Source organism: Centroberyx affinis, unplaced genomic scaffold, assembly GCF_046629955.1.
Source record: "Centroberyx affinis isolate AG114_WGS23_722 - 3 ecotype Tasmania unplaced genomic scaffold, CSIRO-AGI_Caff_v1 ptg002153l_1, whole genome shotgun sequence".
NCBI classification, from domain to species: domain Eukaryota; kingdom Metazoa; phylum Chordata; class Actinopteri; order Beryciformes; family Berycidae; genus Centroberyx; species Centroberyx affinis.
This window is the reverse complement of record NW_027280469.1, coordinates 52,799-69,619: the sequence shown is the minus strand read 5'-3', so window position 1 is coordinate 69,619 and position 16,821 is coordinate 52,799. Positions and strand designations below refer to the sequence as shown.

General features: G+C 43.5%; 2 protein-coding genes across 3 annotated transcripts; both read left to right on the top strand.

Annotated features, from left to right (window-relative positions):
• Positions 1–7: 7 nt before the first annotated feature.
• Positions 8–7,779, top strand: sh2d5 (SH2 domain containing 5). 2 transcript variants are annotated; one of them, XM_071531995.1, is made up of 10 exons: positions 8–192; positions 942–1,005; positions 1,116–1,196; positions 1,725–1,799; positions 1,943–2,089; positions 2,838–3,038; positions 3,592–3,772; positions 5,876–5,981; positions 6,072–6,231; positions 6,938–7,779. In XM_071531995.1, the coding sequence occupies exons 2-10, from the start codon at positions 955–957 to the stop codon at positions 7,142–7,144; spliced, it is 1,209 nt and encodes a 402-aa protein (XP_071388096.1). In that variant the 5' UTR covers positions 8–192; positions 942–954; the 3' UTR covers positions 7,145–7,779. The 2 variants fall into 2 exon arrangements, with proteins under 2 accessions (XP_071388096.1, XP_071388094.1); XM_071531993.1 differs by having other exon boundaries at positions 9–192; positions 3,586–3,772.
• Positions 7,780–8,924: 1,145 nt separating this feature from the next.
• kif17 (kinesin family member 17) lies at positions 8,925–16,067 on the top strand. Its single transcript, XM_071532011.1, has 14 exons — positions 8,925–9,155; positions 9,468–9,614; positions 9,849–9,950; positions 10,218–10,407; positions 11,249–11,701; positions 11,872–11,963; positions 12,067–12,232; positions 12,617–12,714; positions 12,926–13,041; positions 13,308–13,536; positions 14,350–14,608; positions 14,707–14,777; positions 14,898–15,018; positions 15,582–16,067. The coding sequence occupies exons 1-14, from the start codon at positions 8,925–8,927 to the stop codon at positions 15,770–15,772; spliced, it is 2,466 nt and encodes an 821-aa protein (XP_071388112.1). The 3' UTR covers positions 15,773–16,067.
• The last annotated feature ends 754 nt before the right edge of the window (positions 16,068–16,821 follow it).

Here is a 16,821-nt window from a genome sequence, read left to right as displayed (position 1 = left end):
CACCTGGCCGGGCCGAGGACGAGGACGAGGACGGAGCTGCTGCAGGTGAGGCGCGCGCGCTGGTGCCGTGTGGGCGGCTCCTTCAAGGTGTGTCGAGCTGGAAGTGATTTGAGAAATATCGGTTTAACGACTGCGCCGTCGAGAGACACAGACAGGGCGGCGGTGGCGGGGAGGCTCTCCGGCTTTTTAAAAGTGAGTTGTCTTGATTTCAAAGCCTTAATGTAAGAGTAAGAAATGAGCGGTGTGCTGTCACTTGGTGGCCTAACGCGCGCGCGAGTGGGAAAAGTTGAATCCACATGTTGTTTGTCATGTTTTCATTCCTACTGTGTTTTTCCTGTTCGCCTGTAGCTGCGGCTCGGACAGACAGAAGCTCACCAAACATTTTTTTTTATTCTCCAATACAAAACGTGCACGTATGTTGTCAGCGGCTTGACGCATTCACAGCCAAACAGTGGAGCTGTTTGGGGAAAAGCGCAACCAGCTGCCCGACAGCGCAAATACACAAGGTTCCCCTGACAAATAATCACTATTATTGTCCTAAATCATATTATCTATTTTAGTGGGAATTCATATTGTGTCTGTGGTAGCCTCGCCTACTCAATAGTGAGTTTATACTGTTCTTTCATATCGTATTTTGTAATCTCGTGTAGGATTACTACAGGATTTTCTGTGGTGTAATTGTTTGATTTGTCCCATAGGGTCTTACTTTGTGTTTACTTACTTTGTCTTTGTGTAAATGTATTATAGAATTAAGGTTGTTTTCCTTAAGAGCTAAAACTACTATGCTGCTGAAGTGAGTCTAATCTCTCTCCATAAACTTGGGCTATTTCCACTAAAATGCACTTTATTTTTGACAGCATTTTTATTAAAGCATTTGTATTTACGTATAATGGCCTGTGCTTTTGAGTGCTGAGATTCTCTGGTTGTCTGGGTTCACACAGATAAACAGGCAGCATGGGTGAGGCACCAGTCAGGGAAGATGGGACAGTGACGAGATCAGCAGAGGTAACTCCGGATATTAACGATCCCGTCCAGTTATTCAACATTTTTGCATCAGTTTCCTTTACACAGGCTGCCAGTGTTGTTTTGCCTAAACCTCTGTTTTTACTGTAAAGTATGTGGGCTCATTTCCTGTGGATGACTGCTGCCTGGATGACCAGATTGAGCAACTGCACACACAGCTGAAGTCCCTCAAAGTGAGTACTATGGCCCTTTGGAGGTTACTCAAAAATATCAATATGACAGTGGGCTGCACTTCATAACAGCCAGTGGTGGAAAGAGTACTATAACATCCAACTCAAGTAGAAGTATTGTTACTTTGCTGATATTGTACTTAAGTAGAAGTAAAAGTGTTGCTGTAAAAATCTACTAAACTACCCTAAATCTAAGTAAAAGTCAAAAGTAGCTAATTTAAAATGTACTCAGTAAAAGTCACTGAGTTTAAAAGTTAAAGAGTTACTTTGTTAGATGTGATCTTTCCCATGTAACTCCAAAAGGTTGAGAACTAGATTATTTTAGAAATTACAAAATAAAGTGCACAAACAAAGAAAAGTCAGATTACTCTTATCTTCATTGCTGACTGGCCGTTCACTGTGAATGGCTCCATTATAATTTGTCAATTTATGATTGTCCAGTTTCTGATGTTTATGGAGTGCTCTGTAATTACTTCCACCCTTGATAACAGCTATATGGAGAATATAACATCTTTGTTTTTTTACAATCAGACATGCAGGAGGAGGAGGACTGTGTCCCTGAAATTCTCAATCAAGGGAGTGAAAATGTACAATGAGGATGAGACGGTAAGGAGAATGCTTTACTTGCACATGCTCAGTTTGATCTGAGGAGTGTGCATGACCTGGACACACAGATTAACGTTGCTGTCAGTGTGAGACTTCAGCCCCTCTCTGGTTAAATGATGTCCTGTGCTCCTGCCTGTGTGCAGACCCTCCTGATGGCTCACGCTCTGCGCAGAGTGTCTCTGTCGACCGCCCGGCCCCGCGACGCCCAGTTCGCCTTCGTCTCCCACAACCCAGGCAGCGCCGACGCCCAGCTGTACTGCCATCTCTTTAAAGCTAGGCATTCCCGAGCGGTGAGCACCAAACTCACAAACCCGCATAAACTTTCCCTCATACCTTCTAACTCTCATTTTCAGTATCCTATGTTTCTTTACTACAACCTAGCTGACTTTAAGATAAAGAAGCCCCCACCCCTCTTCGAATTACAAAATGACTGATGGGACAAAATTAAAGGTTTTTACTGTCCCACTGCAGACAATGACCATGATATATCTGTGGGGGGTTGACATGGTTGTTGTTTAATAGCAGTTACTTTGCCAAGTGCTGACATTTCAAAACTCACTTTCCCGCACTGTTTTGGAACAAACACGTTTTGTTCTCAGGCCAAAAAAAGCAAATGCAAAAGTAGTATTATCATCACAGTGTTTTGCATGATGCTATATTGCCTCTTCACTAGACATTTCTGTTGGACCTCAGCTGTAATTAGATAGCAATTAGCTTGACAATATAAGTTTATTTATGTCAGTTGGGCTACTGTAAACTGTGCCAGAGACTGTCGATGGTCTTGTACTTCCTTCGTTGCCTTTGGAGGTCGATAAAAGTAACGGATTACTTCATGCCCCTTTATACAAAATTATTTTTAAAGTGTATTGGATACCCTAAGTCCTTGGTTGCTAAATTGATAACACTTTCACACACTGGATCCTCAAAGTTGTAGAGCTATTGAATGTTCAACTTCAGGTAATGTTTTTTTTTTTTTCACCCCTCCAAAATGGATACTGGCGTTTTTGGAATATAACTGTTGGATTGTGTCTCCCTCAGGCCCAGTTCCTGAACCTGCTGCTGTGCCGCTGTTTCCAGCTGTCCTACCTGGAGAAGCACCCAGAGGAGGCCCAGGAAGAGTCTGTCGGCCCGCTGCCGCGTCGCAACCCCTCCCTGCTCAACCACGGCTTCCCCCTCAGCGTCAGCGCCCTGGTGTCCTTCAGACGAGCCCCCTTCAGAGGGCTGCTGCCCGGGGCCAAGGTCCGGACCTGAGAGTCTCCCTGTATTCACCCCCACCCGCTGATATTACTGCTCTAAAGGCCCATTCACATCTAGAACGACAACTATAAACATAACATTGTCACTCAAGCATTCACACTACGATATCGTTTTATTTCGCCGTGCAAATTTTCAGACCAAAATGGAGGATGATTACTTTACTGACTTTTACTTTATTTGCACTTTAAAGTAGTAACTAAACGACATAATCACAGGATTTTGGTTCATGAATTGCGGCAAAGGAGGGACGAGCTGCGAGAATCAAGTGCTCTTTTACGGGCGCTACTCCTTTTTTTACAAGTTTTACAAGTATTTCTGCATGACCCAATGGCAATTTGATTCCTTTCTCTCCCAAAACACAAGATTCAGGTTTTTTGTTACCCTTGCAATTATTGTAGATGTGAATGGGCCTTATGACAATCACGGATATTTGTGCTGCTGCTGACTGACTAACAAAAACAACACTTCTTCCAGTCTCATTTTTGACCACTCATGCAAACACAAGCTATTTTTCTTCTCCCGTCTGTAGAAGAAGTCAAAGAAGAATTCCTCTGAAGATCATCTCAGCAGCCAAGAGGAAGTCTTCACCGCCTCTCCCTCGCTGGTGCGCAAGAAAGCCATCCGCAACAAAGTCCTGCGCTCTGGGGCGTATCGCTCCTTCACGTTCACCCCGCTCAAGCAGCGCAATGTTCAGGAGCGACTGAACTCGCCACAAGGTGGGCCAAGTGTTCAAAGAGCGCTTTCAAGAGTCAAAGAGTTGATTAGGTAACGCAAAACCCTCAGTGTGAGGTGATGGGTGATGGGCACGCACTCACTGTCTGTTGTGGTGTGAATACTTAAGTGTAGACTATTTCATAAGGTGACAGATAATGGTCTTGTCTCAAGGTGATGATACACAATCTAGTCAAGCTTGATCAGAGAACAAGCTTTGCTAGCAAGGTCAATCAATCAACCAATCAAAGACAAGAAAATTGGTCAGGTGACCTCTCCTCAGCCCAAAATAATCTTGAAACTGTCCAGCTGCTACCAAATAGTAAACACAACTAGAAAATTTCAGGAAATTTTGAGTGTGCCTGCTGCTTGGTGCGCATCTCCATCCCTCGCACACACACAAACACAAACAGTATGACAGTATTAAACAGTATTAAACAGTATTAACTGTCGACCTAGCCAATCACGGGCAGGTGTGACAATTTCTGCCCAGAGACTGAGTCACTAGTTGCTATGGATACAGCGCCTCCCTGTGGCGGGAAACTTTGAACTAATGTTTCATTAGCACTCACAATAAGCCAAAACCGGTCGCCGAACAAATCCCTGTATCTCGAAAAGTAAAGCTCGCATCGAAAATGTTTTTTCACTTTGAGCGTCCCAAGACTTCACTGGCGACACTGATGTATGACATGTGTCTGTATGATTTTAAAAAAAAAGGAGCTGTGATAAAATATAAATCACCTCCTTTTCTTCTTCTCACTCTGGGTTTGAGCGGTCAAATTACATGGAAGCGGATGGGAGTGTCGGACGGCACTCCCTGCCCTTTTGGGCGATTTATTCAAAAACCGTGGGTCCTATTTCAATGGAAGTAACATTGGGTGAGAGAGGACAAAAATGCCTACAATTTGGTGTATAAATCTTGCTTGTAGAGTGGAAGCTGTGGGACTAAGATGATAATGTTTGGAAGATTTCTGATCAAACTTGAAGGCGTGGAGCTAGAGTGTGTGACGACGTCACGTGCTCTAGGTCTGAACATTCCGCGCAATACACACCCATTATAAAATCTGAAACTGTCCAAAAGTCTTATAAAACGTAAACTGCGATTGCGTAAAAACCGTAGTAGCTATTGAAAAGTGTCTTTAGACCAACAGAGTTCAAAGTCTTGTGACCCGTGTAAACTTTCAATCATGTTTCTGCGACAAAGTATGACCAAGTGGCGTGGCTCCAAAGAGGGGCCGGTTTGATGAATTTTGCGTTTTTTTTCCCGATTCTCCATTCATTTCAATGGGCCGAAAATCGCACGTTTTCGCACTTCGTGCGAAAACTTTACGTACAATCTCTAAGAAAAGTCATAGCACTTGATTCCCGTTCAAGGCGCACGTTTTGATGTATTTTGAGGGGTGTCGCAACTACGCCCCGAGACTAGTTACACGCCGAAGTTTTGCAAGGAAGAATAATAATAAGTATGAGCAATAATAAGAGTGTGCTCCTTTGCATTGCAAAGCAGGCACACTAACTAGGAAATTATAGCTATTCTTTGTATATACCATTTAATCTCGAAAGCTAGCGAGCTGTTGGACGCCAAAGCTCTACACCAGCCTATAATTTTGTGTTATGAAATTGCAGTGGATAACCTTGATAAAATGATTAATTTATTATTTTTCAGTAGAAAAAAGGAGGCCAAGATGGCAGTGATGGCAGCAGTTTCTGTTATTTCATCCATTTTCCCTCCTCCAACTGTTAAATTTGTCAGTTACTATTGCCCTCTTTTTGTCCTAAGAACTTGCCTGTGTATCATCAGCTTCACACGGGTTATAGTAAATTTCCATAAAGCCTCTCACTGTGAAGCTTCACACCGATGTTCATGTGATGTTTGACTTGAACATGTCAGAGCAGGAGCTTGGGGTTTTGCGGGTTACTTCATCACCACTTGTTTTGTTCATCTCAATCCAATGTATTCCCATCACTGATACTCCCCTTGAGCTGGGATGTTTTCCAAAGCAAACAAGCCTGCGAGAAAATCCCCCCCTGCCCCCCCCCCTTTAGAACCTCTTGGAGTGTAATCATCACAGAATTCCCATGAATCTCTCCTCTCGTGTGTCAAACAGGAAAGGAGCAGGACAAAGCGGCGGCGAAGAGAGCCCGCACCCCCAGCCTCGCCGAAACAGAAGAAGCGTTGGCCCACGCGGTCTGGTGCTGGGCTGGTATCGCAACGTGAGTGACACATTCCCCCGTCTGACTCCGATTAGACCGTCCTGAACACACATCAGTGGGTTTCTTCCTTCTCTCTGTTCCGCCTTGCAGTGACAGCAGCTCCTCCCTGCTTGCAGAGGATGTCCTGGGATCCTACCTCCTCTGCCCCCATCCCAAGAAACCCAACTGTGGCTCCCTCATCATCCGCCTCCCCTCCGGCCTGGTCACCCACCTCATAGAAAACACCCGGAAGGGCAAATTCCTGCTGGAGGTAACTCGTTAATTCTTGTAAATAATTGATCAGTAGGGGACGGCGAGTGTGGAGTTTGTTCTGTCGAGTTAATATTCACTGTAATGGAACATGGAAAATCCTCAGATGCTAATTGCATTTTTGCATCAGATGAACAAGATTCTGAACAACAAATGAAATACTTTTTTGCAGATAAACTGTAATATCTCCCTCTCCACAAAGACGCATATTCCACATAACCTTCCAGTAATTACATGATTGAAAAAGAAATTGTAACGCTTTAAATAGTTTGGCCAATATGGGTTTTTTGAAGGCCGATACCAACACTTTTGTATTGAACCTGCCAATAGCTATTTTTCCACTTTAATGTCATAAAATTACAAGTATTCAGTGTTTCAACCAAATTTTTATTCTTCTACTTGGTGGAGAAGCCTCTGAAACCGCATTCAGACCATCATGCAACACTAAAACTCTTCATTGAAATCCAGATTAATGAAATGCTTTTAGGTTTAGTAGGTTTTTAATGCAGGGGGACCCACACATTCAATGGTAAGGGAAACTCTGGGATAGATTAGTTAATTAACTCAATGAATAGATAAAATACGGAAAGAAAATATATTTCGTCAAACTGATATATCAGTCTAACCGTAGTTTTAACTGTATTCACCTCTCTACTGCATCTTAATTTTCATTCTTTTTTTTCCCCTCTGGTTTGTCTTTGTGCTAGAAATGCAAGAGTGAGTTCAGCTCCATCGCAGCGTTGATCGAACACTACACGGAGTCGCAGGACGAGCTGGCGAGCACGCTGAGCTGCGCCCGGGTGAACCACTGCTACGAGTGGGAGGAGAGTACCAGCCGGCCTCAAGCCCCCAAGCTGCACAAGAGCCTGAAGAAAAGTAAAGTTAAAACTACCCAAAGAAGGCAATGGTTTTAAACCCTGGACACTGAAATATGTGGATTGCCACCCTCAGAGGATACAGCATAAGTGACAACCGTGACACCTTTTTTTTTTTTTTTTTCTTTTGCACAAATATGACTTACTTTTAAATCACATTCGGTGTTGCAATGAGGCTTTTAAAACTTTGTAAAACACAACGCACCTATTTTTGATACAGTGTTGGCACTTATGTAATATACAAGGCGTTTTGTCAAAGTAAGGGTATGTTTTTTTGTCGAACATGTAATGTTTTGTACTTGCTTTTATCATGTGGTGTTCAATATAAACTTTTATAATATTTTTAAATGTGCCTATAAGGCACATCTATAAGTGTTTTAAGGCCTGGATATATGGAGTGTGATAAGTTCCCTGTAATTGATCATTCAATATGGGCTTCTTCACTGAGGTCAAGACCTGGATAGCTGCACTTGTTGCACCTAATGTTTTTCTTTTTTTCTTTTATTTTTTGTAGGTGCCTTGCTTTGTGAAGATGTTCAATTATAGTTGATCAAATTTTAATGTTTCATGGAGCTGGTATTCCATGGCTCTTATCTTCTTTTTTTTTTCATGCTCAGGCATGATGCATTTGGCATACAGAATGGCAATAACAGCTGATATAAATGAATTATACTGTAGAATCAAGTCTTGCGTGCGGTTTTTGTTGTGTAGTGGTGGTGGTAGACACTGATTAATGACCGATCTTTGATCACACTTATACATTTATCCTCTCTGAAGGCAATAGAAAACAACATTCAATGCCCAAAAAGGGGGAGACATTTAGCACACCAGTCGATGCACAGTGCAAGATGTGTTGAAATGTGAAAAATGTGTTGAAAGTAGTTTTCCATGTTGATAATATATCCACTGACAAGTAGAGTACAGTTTCTTAGACATAGGATGGGAAAGGAAATAACTTATAGTGTAAAATGTAGGCTACTTGTTTAGGGAAAAATATGATTCCCATCTCATGTTTATATGGAAGAACCAGGAGGAGCTACACACTAATTTAAAAAGCTGTTAGTTCACATTCTTTCTTCAAGTAATAACATCATAAATGGAGATTTGTTTTATACACAACTATATACAAACATGTTTTATAAGCATACATAACTGAACATTTGTGATCTTTGACCTCACTCCATCCTTACCAAAATGGCTGCCGGTCAGGCGCTGTCACACATACACCTCTCTCCAGTTGTTTATTGTTGCTAAGCAACTTCAAACGCCGTGGGAAGAAGAGAAATGGCAGGGGGCTTGTAGGCTAGCGAGGGATCACAGTGTCTGGAAATGTTTCCTCCTCGACTCCGGCTTTTGTTATCTTTGAGTATTTGCTGCTAGTTTTTCTCTTTTTTGTCTTTTTTAAACTGGCGTATGTCATCCTCTGGTTTACGTTGTGGGCTCCAACCGAGATGTCAGTAGCGTTAAAAGACTAACGTTAACGTTAACTGTTAGCGGTTAAGTTAGCAGAGCAACACTGTTGGCTGGAGCTGAAGGAATGGCAGTTAGGTTGCATGACATGATGTGCTATTAGTCAATGAATAGTTAATTTTAAACGGCTTTTACATAGGGAGAATTTTAACATTAGCTATATATTTTCCAGATGCAAGCTTGATAGTTGTCATTTGATTGGAGGATGTTTTAAGCTGGCAGTACCTGGACCCCACTGCTTATTAGAGATGTAGTTAACCTAGGCAGTATTGAACAGTTTTGCCTTGCTCCATCTGTTTTCTACTGTACAAATCACTGGTGGAGAGGAAGAGGGGTTGACAGGTGAAGGATGGGGTCAGAGTCGGTGAAGGTGGTGGTCAGGTGCAGGCCCATGAATGACAGGGAGAAGGCCCTGAATTGCAAGAGGGTGCTGTCCATGGACCTGAACCACTGCCAGTGTTTCATCAAGAAACCCGGGGTGACGGATGAGCCTCCCAAACAGTTCACCTTCGATGGCACCTACTTCATCGACCAAACCACCGAGCAGATGTACAACGAGATTGCCTATCCTTTGGTGGAGGTAGGCTCCTTAACCCGTTTTGAGTCTGCTTTTTTTTGTTAATACACTGCTACAGTCTGGAGAGCCAGGTAGTAACAACTAGCTTGTTGGTCATTGGACACCCTGAAACAAAATACAGTAGCATGCTTCAGTCAGTAGGCTAAACCCTGCTTGCCACCTTCTAGTAGCCTATATCCCATTGCTAATGACTTCAGACCTCATTACTTACTTAAGACTCTGCTGTCAGTCACTTGCAAAGGTCAGCAGGTTCAGAGTTTTTCAAAGAAATTCTTATGCAAAAAGTCACTGATGCCCCATTTTCCGTGTTGACAGGGTGTCACTGAGGGGTACAATGGCACAATTTTTGCCTACGGACAGACTGGAAGCGGTAAGTCTTTCACCATGCAGGGTGTGTCTGAGCCTGCAGCCCAGAGAGGAGTCATACCTCGAGCCTTTGAGCACATCTTTGAGAGTATTCAGGTGGGTACGGCCTAACTTCGACATATGAAACCTGTCAACCCTGCAATATATTTGTTTTATGAATTCATAGACGCCGTGCGAAAAATACAAACATAAAGTCTCCCCAATTGCAACCTATTCGTCTTGTTCCAGTGGGAGTCTCTCTCCAGGCTTGTCTGAAGTTTGTGCGCTCAAACAGAATCGTTTTGTGTGTGTGTGTGTGTGTGTGTGTGTGTGTGTGTGTGTGCAAGCTAGTGTGCAGAAAATACAAAATTCCTGGTGAGGGCCTCCTACTTAGAGATTTACAATGAAGAAATCAGAGACCTCTTAGGAAATGACACCAAACAGAGAATGGAGGTAAGACTAATATATTAATAACCATTACAAGGTAAAGGATGACTGTTTCCTGATAAATACCATGATTATGAAACCTGTTACTCAGACTACTCTCCAACAGTGAACATGATGCTTGTAATTTGTGCACAATAGACGTCGCCTTGGTGACTTTAAAGCACAGTACATACGTCACTCCTTGAAGGTCAAGGTGTCCAAACAAGATGACAGATTTGGTTTGTGTGTGTGTATGTTTATGTGTGTGTGTGTCTGTGTGTGTGTACATGCCAGCTGAAAGAGCACCCAGAGCGTGGGGTGTATGTGCGGGACCTCTCCATGCACACAGTGCACAGTGTGGGGGAGTGTGAGCGAATCATGGAGCAAGGCTGGAAGAACCGGTCTGTGGGCTACACACTGATGAACAAAGATTCCTCCCGCTCCCACTCCATCTTCACTATCCACCTGGAGATCTGCAACACCGGTGAACACACACACACACGCGCACACACAGACACACTGTCACAATCCCTTTAACACATAAGTCAGAGACAGGCATGCATGACACATCTTTTATTAGTGACAAAGAAAAAACTAGACAAGAGAATTCAGTGTTTTTCTCTATCTCTGTGTATGTGTAGGAGCATGTGGACCTGTAATGTCTCATAATGTCACCAGCTCAACATTAAAGGAAAAATCCATCCTCAGATACTCTTATGCTGTTAGATACCATCAATCTGTGATGTTCACCCACTTTCCCTCAACCTGCCTCGTCTACTTCTACTTCAGTTAGTGATTTCCCACGTTTCCCAGAATGCCTTTTGACAACCCCCACAGAAGGGACGTGAACTTGTTGTTTTCTATCAAAAGTATAGGGCATAGGAGCATATATATATATATATAGTTAGCCAGCTAATTGGCTCGTTATTCAAAACACGTCTTCTGGCTGCATTGCTTTCTGGTCTATTTTCTGGGACAAATTGGTCTCTCTGCCTCTTCTATGATGGATTTTTCCCTGTATGATTGTTGAATGTTGGTGCAAAATGGTGAGTCTAGAAAGAAGCTCTTGCTCTTTGATTCTGAGGGTCTTCTTCTTGGAGGCGCTTGAAACAGCTTGACGCAACATTACATAGTCTACATTTGGCCATTTAGCTGTAAGAAAAATACTCAACCAAACAACAAAATGGGCCCAGAAAAGCAAGGTACATCATAAATAGCTATTTTAAGTTTTTAGGGTGGATGTGTTCTTTAATACAACAGACAGACACAAACTTTTGAAAGTGTTATGTTTTCTTCATGTTCCTGTCTTCACTCCATGTTCTCAGATGCAGCTGGTGAGGACCACCTAAGAGCAGGTAAACTCAACCTCGTGGACCTGGCAGGCAGCGAGCGCCAGTCTAAAACCGGTGCCACTGGCGAGCGGCTCCGGGAGGCCACCAAGATCAACCTGTCCCTCTCGGCTCTGGGCAACGTCATCTCCGCGCTGGTGGACGGACGCTCCAAATACATCCCCTACCGCGACTCCAAGTTGACCCGGCTGCTGCAGGACTCCCTGGGGGGGAACACGCGCACCCTGATGGTCGCCTGTCTCTCGCCCGCAGACAACAACTACGAGGAGAGCTTGAGCACACTCCGCTACGCCAACCGGGCCAAGAGCATCCAGAACAGGCCTCGCATCAACGAGGACCCCAAGGACGCCCTGCTCCGGGAGTACCAGGAGGAGATCAAGAACCTGCGCGCTCTCATCTCCGGCCAGCTGGGTGCTGCCAACCTTTCCTGTGAGTGTCATAGAGGGGCCAGGCAAGCCACTTCACATTAGGGAAACTATTTGTTCAAACTATTTAAGAATCACTTAGAGATTTTGGAATCTGTGATGCTTAATTTGCATCTGCTGATTTGTTGTCTGTCATTCTAAAAGCTGCTATTTTTTTTTTTATCGTGTATGTAGCTTTGCTGGCTGGTCAGTTGTCTGAGGTTTCTGCTGTCCTGTCAAGGCCACAGTCCAGCACCACAGAGGCAGAGAAGGAGAAGATTAAAGAGGTAGCTACAGACCATTCCTGCACCAGTAAATCACTTCACATCACTACTTACACACCTTCAAGTACCAGATTATTTATAAGCCTATATCCTGCTGTCTGTGCAGGAGTACGAGGAGAAGCTGGCCAGGCTGCAGGCTGAGTACAACGCAGAGCAGGAATCCAAGGCCAAGCTCCAGGAGGACATCGCTGCCCTGTGCTGCTCCTATGAATCCAAACTGTCTAATCTGGAGAATGCCAGAGCCAGCAGGGGGAGCTCTGACCCAACGAACGGTAACAAGAACATCTGCCCATACTGTAAACTCATTTCAGCCTGGAGACACAGAACCATACAAGTTTGTTTTTGAAAATTTTCAATGTTCGATGTACAGTACAATCAATCCAAATCATTTTGAATGTTTACATTATACATCCTCCAAAACTATATGACCAGTAATGTTTTTAAAAATCAGTGTTCAGTGCTAAAACTTTTTTTCTTAAGATAATGAGGTTTGAAAACATCAGTCATCTGAGGAAATACAGCATATATGGCTCTTCATCTGAAGAGTTCTATTATCAGCTAACATCTTGATAAAACAATGTATAATCAGTGTATCTACTGACATTGTTTTTCTGTGATGTATGAAGTCTTCCTGTTGTCTTGCTTCCTAATGTCAGAGAGCTCCAGTTGTACGACCCAAGTCCAGGAGGAAGAGCTCTGCCTCAACACTGATCCCTCATACCACAGTGCTGCTGAAGGACCGTCGCTGACCAAGGTACTGTGCTCCAGCTCTGTAGAACCACCGCTCACCAAAAATTCGATATCCACCGTTTTAGAAAATGTGACAAATACTTGAAATGATTGCCGGCATGTAAGGAAAACTGACAATGGATTATTAGAAACAAATTGGATAATATTTTTTTTTAAATACTGAGTAAGGATCAGGTCAGGTGAAAATATTTTTTCTCCTCATGTTGGCGAGCCAGCCTCAGGTAACTCGTGCAGTGGTCGGTGTCAAAAGAGGACCAGAGGGAGAAGGGCACATAGACACACCTGCTGCCACCACACCAGGGCCTCTGGACCAGAAACATGTCCTGGAGAGGTATGTGGGCTTAAATAATGAACCTGTACACACTCTGCCGCTGTCTTAAATGTCACACACACAGTTCTCGTGATCCTTACCTTCATCAGTGCTTGTAAGATATAGACTCCTTCCTTTATTATGTCCCGCTACCATGGTACATGATGATTAAATTTTATTTTTGCCTCTTGTTGTCAAATAGTTTGATGTGATTATCCTACTCCTACATCCTGTCCCTGTTCACATCAAGCTGATTTATTTTTTTTTGCTGTCCACCTGCTGCTCAGGCTGCAGCAGCTGGAGCAGGAGGTGGTGGGAGGGGAGCAGGCCAGGAACAAGGAGCTGCAACAGAGACACCGGCAGAGGAAGAACCTGGCTGACCAGAGAAAGATCCAGCTCATCCACGCTCTGTCGGAGAACAGCGAGGAGAGCGAGAATGTGCTGCTGAACGTCTATGACTCCATCCAAGAAGAGGTTCACGCCAAAAGCCAAGTGCTGGACAAGATCCAGGGCAAGGTGGGGCACAGTGGCTGTAGGATGAGCGTAACAGTGGGATATATATCTGTGGGATGTATCAAAGGCTTGGAGCGATGTACAAAAATGAATCTGGGTGTGAATGAGAAGGGAATACAGTATGTATTTTAGGTCTTCTGCAAACCCTTCTTTGTTGTAAACTCTCAGACATTTTCGCTGCTCTTGGCAATATTGGATATCGAGTCTAGAATGTCACTGTTGAAGTAATAATCTGTGACACTTTAATATAAATAAATGTCCATTTTGCTTTTCTCTATGGCCGAATGATATAACATATAGGCCAAGTGATCCAACCTATACTCAGCATTTACCTTTGCTGTTCTAAACACTCTGAGTCTGGTAGGTCTTTCCTGGGAAAAAAAATCCTTTGCTGCAGAGGAGGTGATATGTTTTATGTTTCTGGCAGCAGAAACAATGATTTGTATGGCTGTCTAAATAGAAGAAAAACGAATTTTCTAGTTAGCGTGAGTAGCGATAGCCACCATGGCTGAATAGACAAAGAATACATAGAAACTCAAACTTCATCAACAGAAAATCTAAAGAAAAAGACACCACACTGTTTGATTGCCTAGTGATTTCTGGGAAATGTAGTGCAAAACCTCCACAACTATGACTGCTTAGCACCAAAAAAAACCAAGAGGTCTCGTGGATTCCCACTTTAACTGATACTGTATAATGTGAAATTAAAAGTGCAGAAACTCTTTGCAGTTGACAAGAACGACAAGAGGGTCTGAGGAGAAATAATCTTGTGGCATTCAACCTGACCCGTAAAACCACGTCCATCTCATGTGACAGCTGAAAGCCGCCAAGCTGGAGATCCGTGACCTACAGGCAGAGTTCGAGGTGGAGAGGAACGACTACCTGGCGACCATCCGCCGGCTGGAGAGGGAGGGCCAGCTGCTGAACAGCCTGCTGGAGCGCATGGCGCCCCTGGTGCGCCGGGACTGCAACTACAGCAACCTGGACCGCCTGAGGAAAGAATCCACTTGGGACGAGGACAGTGCTGCCTGGAGGCTGCCTGATGTGGTGGTGCAGAAAACATCACTGCCTTCAGGTGAGACGTGTGAGGGGGCAAATAGAAAGTAGACATAACTGCTGTGTGTATTGCAGATCTCGTCTTTTACACGTTTTCTCTCTCTCTCTCTCTCTTAGCTGTGGCTGCCCTCGCTCCAAGACTTTCAGCATGCAGAGGCTCAGCTGCTGATACTGGAGAGGCATTTATGGTGTGTGTGTGTGTGTGTGTGTGTGTGTGTGTGTTGTGCTTCATCCATGCATCATCTCTTACTCAAAACACCACTACATATACACTGGCATGGATCCTTACGCCTGTTTGTTTTCAGCAGGTGGAAGAGGACAGGTACAAGGAGATGCTGGACCGCAGTGACAGTGAGAATATCGCCAGCAACTACTTCAAGTCGAAGAGAGCCAGCCAGCTGCTGGGAGGCGAAACCACCAAGGGACACGGTAAGGTCAGGACCTACAGACTCCTCCTGGCCCAGGACAACGAATAGAGAGGATGAATCAATTGCAAATTAGCAATTTAATTACCTAAACAACAACAGTCAACATCCTGTGTGTTTTTGTTTTTTCTTTAGATGTTTAAGTGCCGATTCTTTGGGGGGGGGGGTCAATTGATCGAGCCGAGATCATGCATAAGTTAATTGTGTAACAAAAGTCGTCATCTTTAGATAAGATGAAGTTGAGATAAACTTTTAAAACTGCAAACACCTACCTACCATATTAACATCCTAAACAGACACAAGATCATTGCAAAATAATAATCTGAAAGGATGCGGTTGTCCTGAACAAGCGTCAGTGGCAAAATCATTGCTATTATGCAACAATCCCCCAGCCCAGCAAGCAAACACTTGCATCTTCTTAAAAAAAAAATTACTTTTCCATTTACAAAATAATAAAGGATAAAATTGTGACAACCGCCTGGAACAGTCACAGTGCCAAAACAATTCACATTTCAGCACCTTTCCTCTCTGGTCTTATTGAACTGACGGGGGTCTCTTCTCCTGCAGCCATCCACTCTCCCCCTCTGCTCAACGGGACGGCCCATCTCACTGTGAGCGGCTCCAACATGAACCTGGCTGTCAGCTCAGAGTCCATCCTGCCGCGCCCCTTCCGCCTGGAATCGCTGGGCATCCCAATGTCCCACGGCAAGGTGAAGCGGAAAAAAAGTAAATCTCACATCTTTTATGAAGGGAATTGAGAGGATTGGCCATTCTCATATTCTACCTACTGTTATACCTGCCACTTTCTCACCTCTTTCACTTTAAACACTGTATGTGCTGTGATTAATCATATATAAATTATTAACTGTCATTTTTGATAACCACTGCACACCAGTAATATGCTGTATACAGTAGGCACTTTTCACGGACATGATGAGTCCAGTTGTGTAATGTGTTTTTAAATCACATTTTGAATGTTATTTTTTAACCTAATGCTACCTATGGTACGACCTGTTGCCACCCTATAATGCTTACACAGTGCTTCTAATTTTGTGATGCATGTAATGTGTGACTCTCGAGTCCAAACAAAACAATGTACTGTTTCATTTCTGATGTCTTTTGCTGCTGCTGCTGATGAACTGCAAGTGTTAACATATTACATTTCAGCATCTCCTGCTGCATTTACATTTATGCATCTGCTACTGATTAAATTCAATATATTTATCCAGTTGGTGGCCAGTTTTATATATTTCATAAATGGGCATTTAAACTTGGCTTGTTTAGAGTTTTATAAGCAGGATGTTTCCAGCAAAGAAATAAGATCTCAGCCAACATGTCAGACCAGTTTTAAGTGTCGCATTAGATGGATGACTCTGCTGTCACCCAGGGGGCAGGGGACTGTTGTCATGTCAGCAGTGTTGACAGGTAGTGATGACATGTCACGTGTGACCTTTGGGGTCTGCGTTTTATTTTCTGTTTGACATGACTATGTTTAGCCTCCATATAATCTTGAACCAAGGTAAGCAGGGTGTGACCTTACATGAGCTCGGTTGAGCTGAGAGATCTAAATATAAACAGAGCCGAGGCCTCATTTATAAAAAAGTTCTTAAGCATACATTTATGCTTGAGCCAATTAAAAGACAAATTTGTGATTTATGTTTTTTTTTTTCTAAATCAAGGGGTTGCATAGATTTTCAGTGATATATCAAAAACTTATTTTACATCAATAACCAAAGTGTAAAAGCCATGGATTCTCTTCACAATATTATAATCCCACTATGGAGTCTAGATCTGTACACTAGGCCCC

Bases quoted from the DNA above. Each gene is read 5' to 3' on its own strand.
- sh2d5 (XM_071531993.1), top strand. From the start codon at position 955: ATGGGTGAGGCACCAGTCAGGGAAGATGGGACAGTGACGAGATCAGCA. The intron at 2,090-2,837 runs GTGAGCACCAAA...TGTCTCCCTCAG, and splicing joins AAGCTAGGCATTCCCGAGCG to GCCCAGTTCCTGAACCTGCT. The intron at 3,039-3,585 runs GTCCGGACCTGA...TCCCGTCTGTAG, and splicing joins GGCTGCTGCCCGGGGCCAAG to AAGAAGTCAAAGAAGAATTC.
- kif17 (XM_071532011.1), top strand. From the start codon at position 8,925: ATGGGGTCAGAGTCGGTGAAGGTGGTGGTCAGGTGCAGGCCCATGAAT. The intron at 12,233-12,616 runs GTAACAAGAACA...TCCTAATGTCAG, and splicing joins GAGCTCTGACCCAACGAACG to AGAGCTCCAGTTGTACGACC. The intron at 12,715-12,925 runs GTACTGTGCTCC...TTGGCGAGCCAG, and splicing joins AAGGACCGTCGCTGACCAAG to CCTCAGGTAACTCGTGCAGT.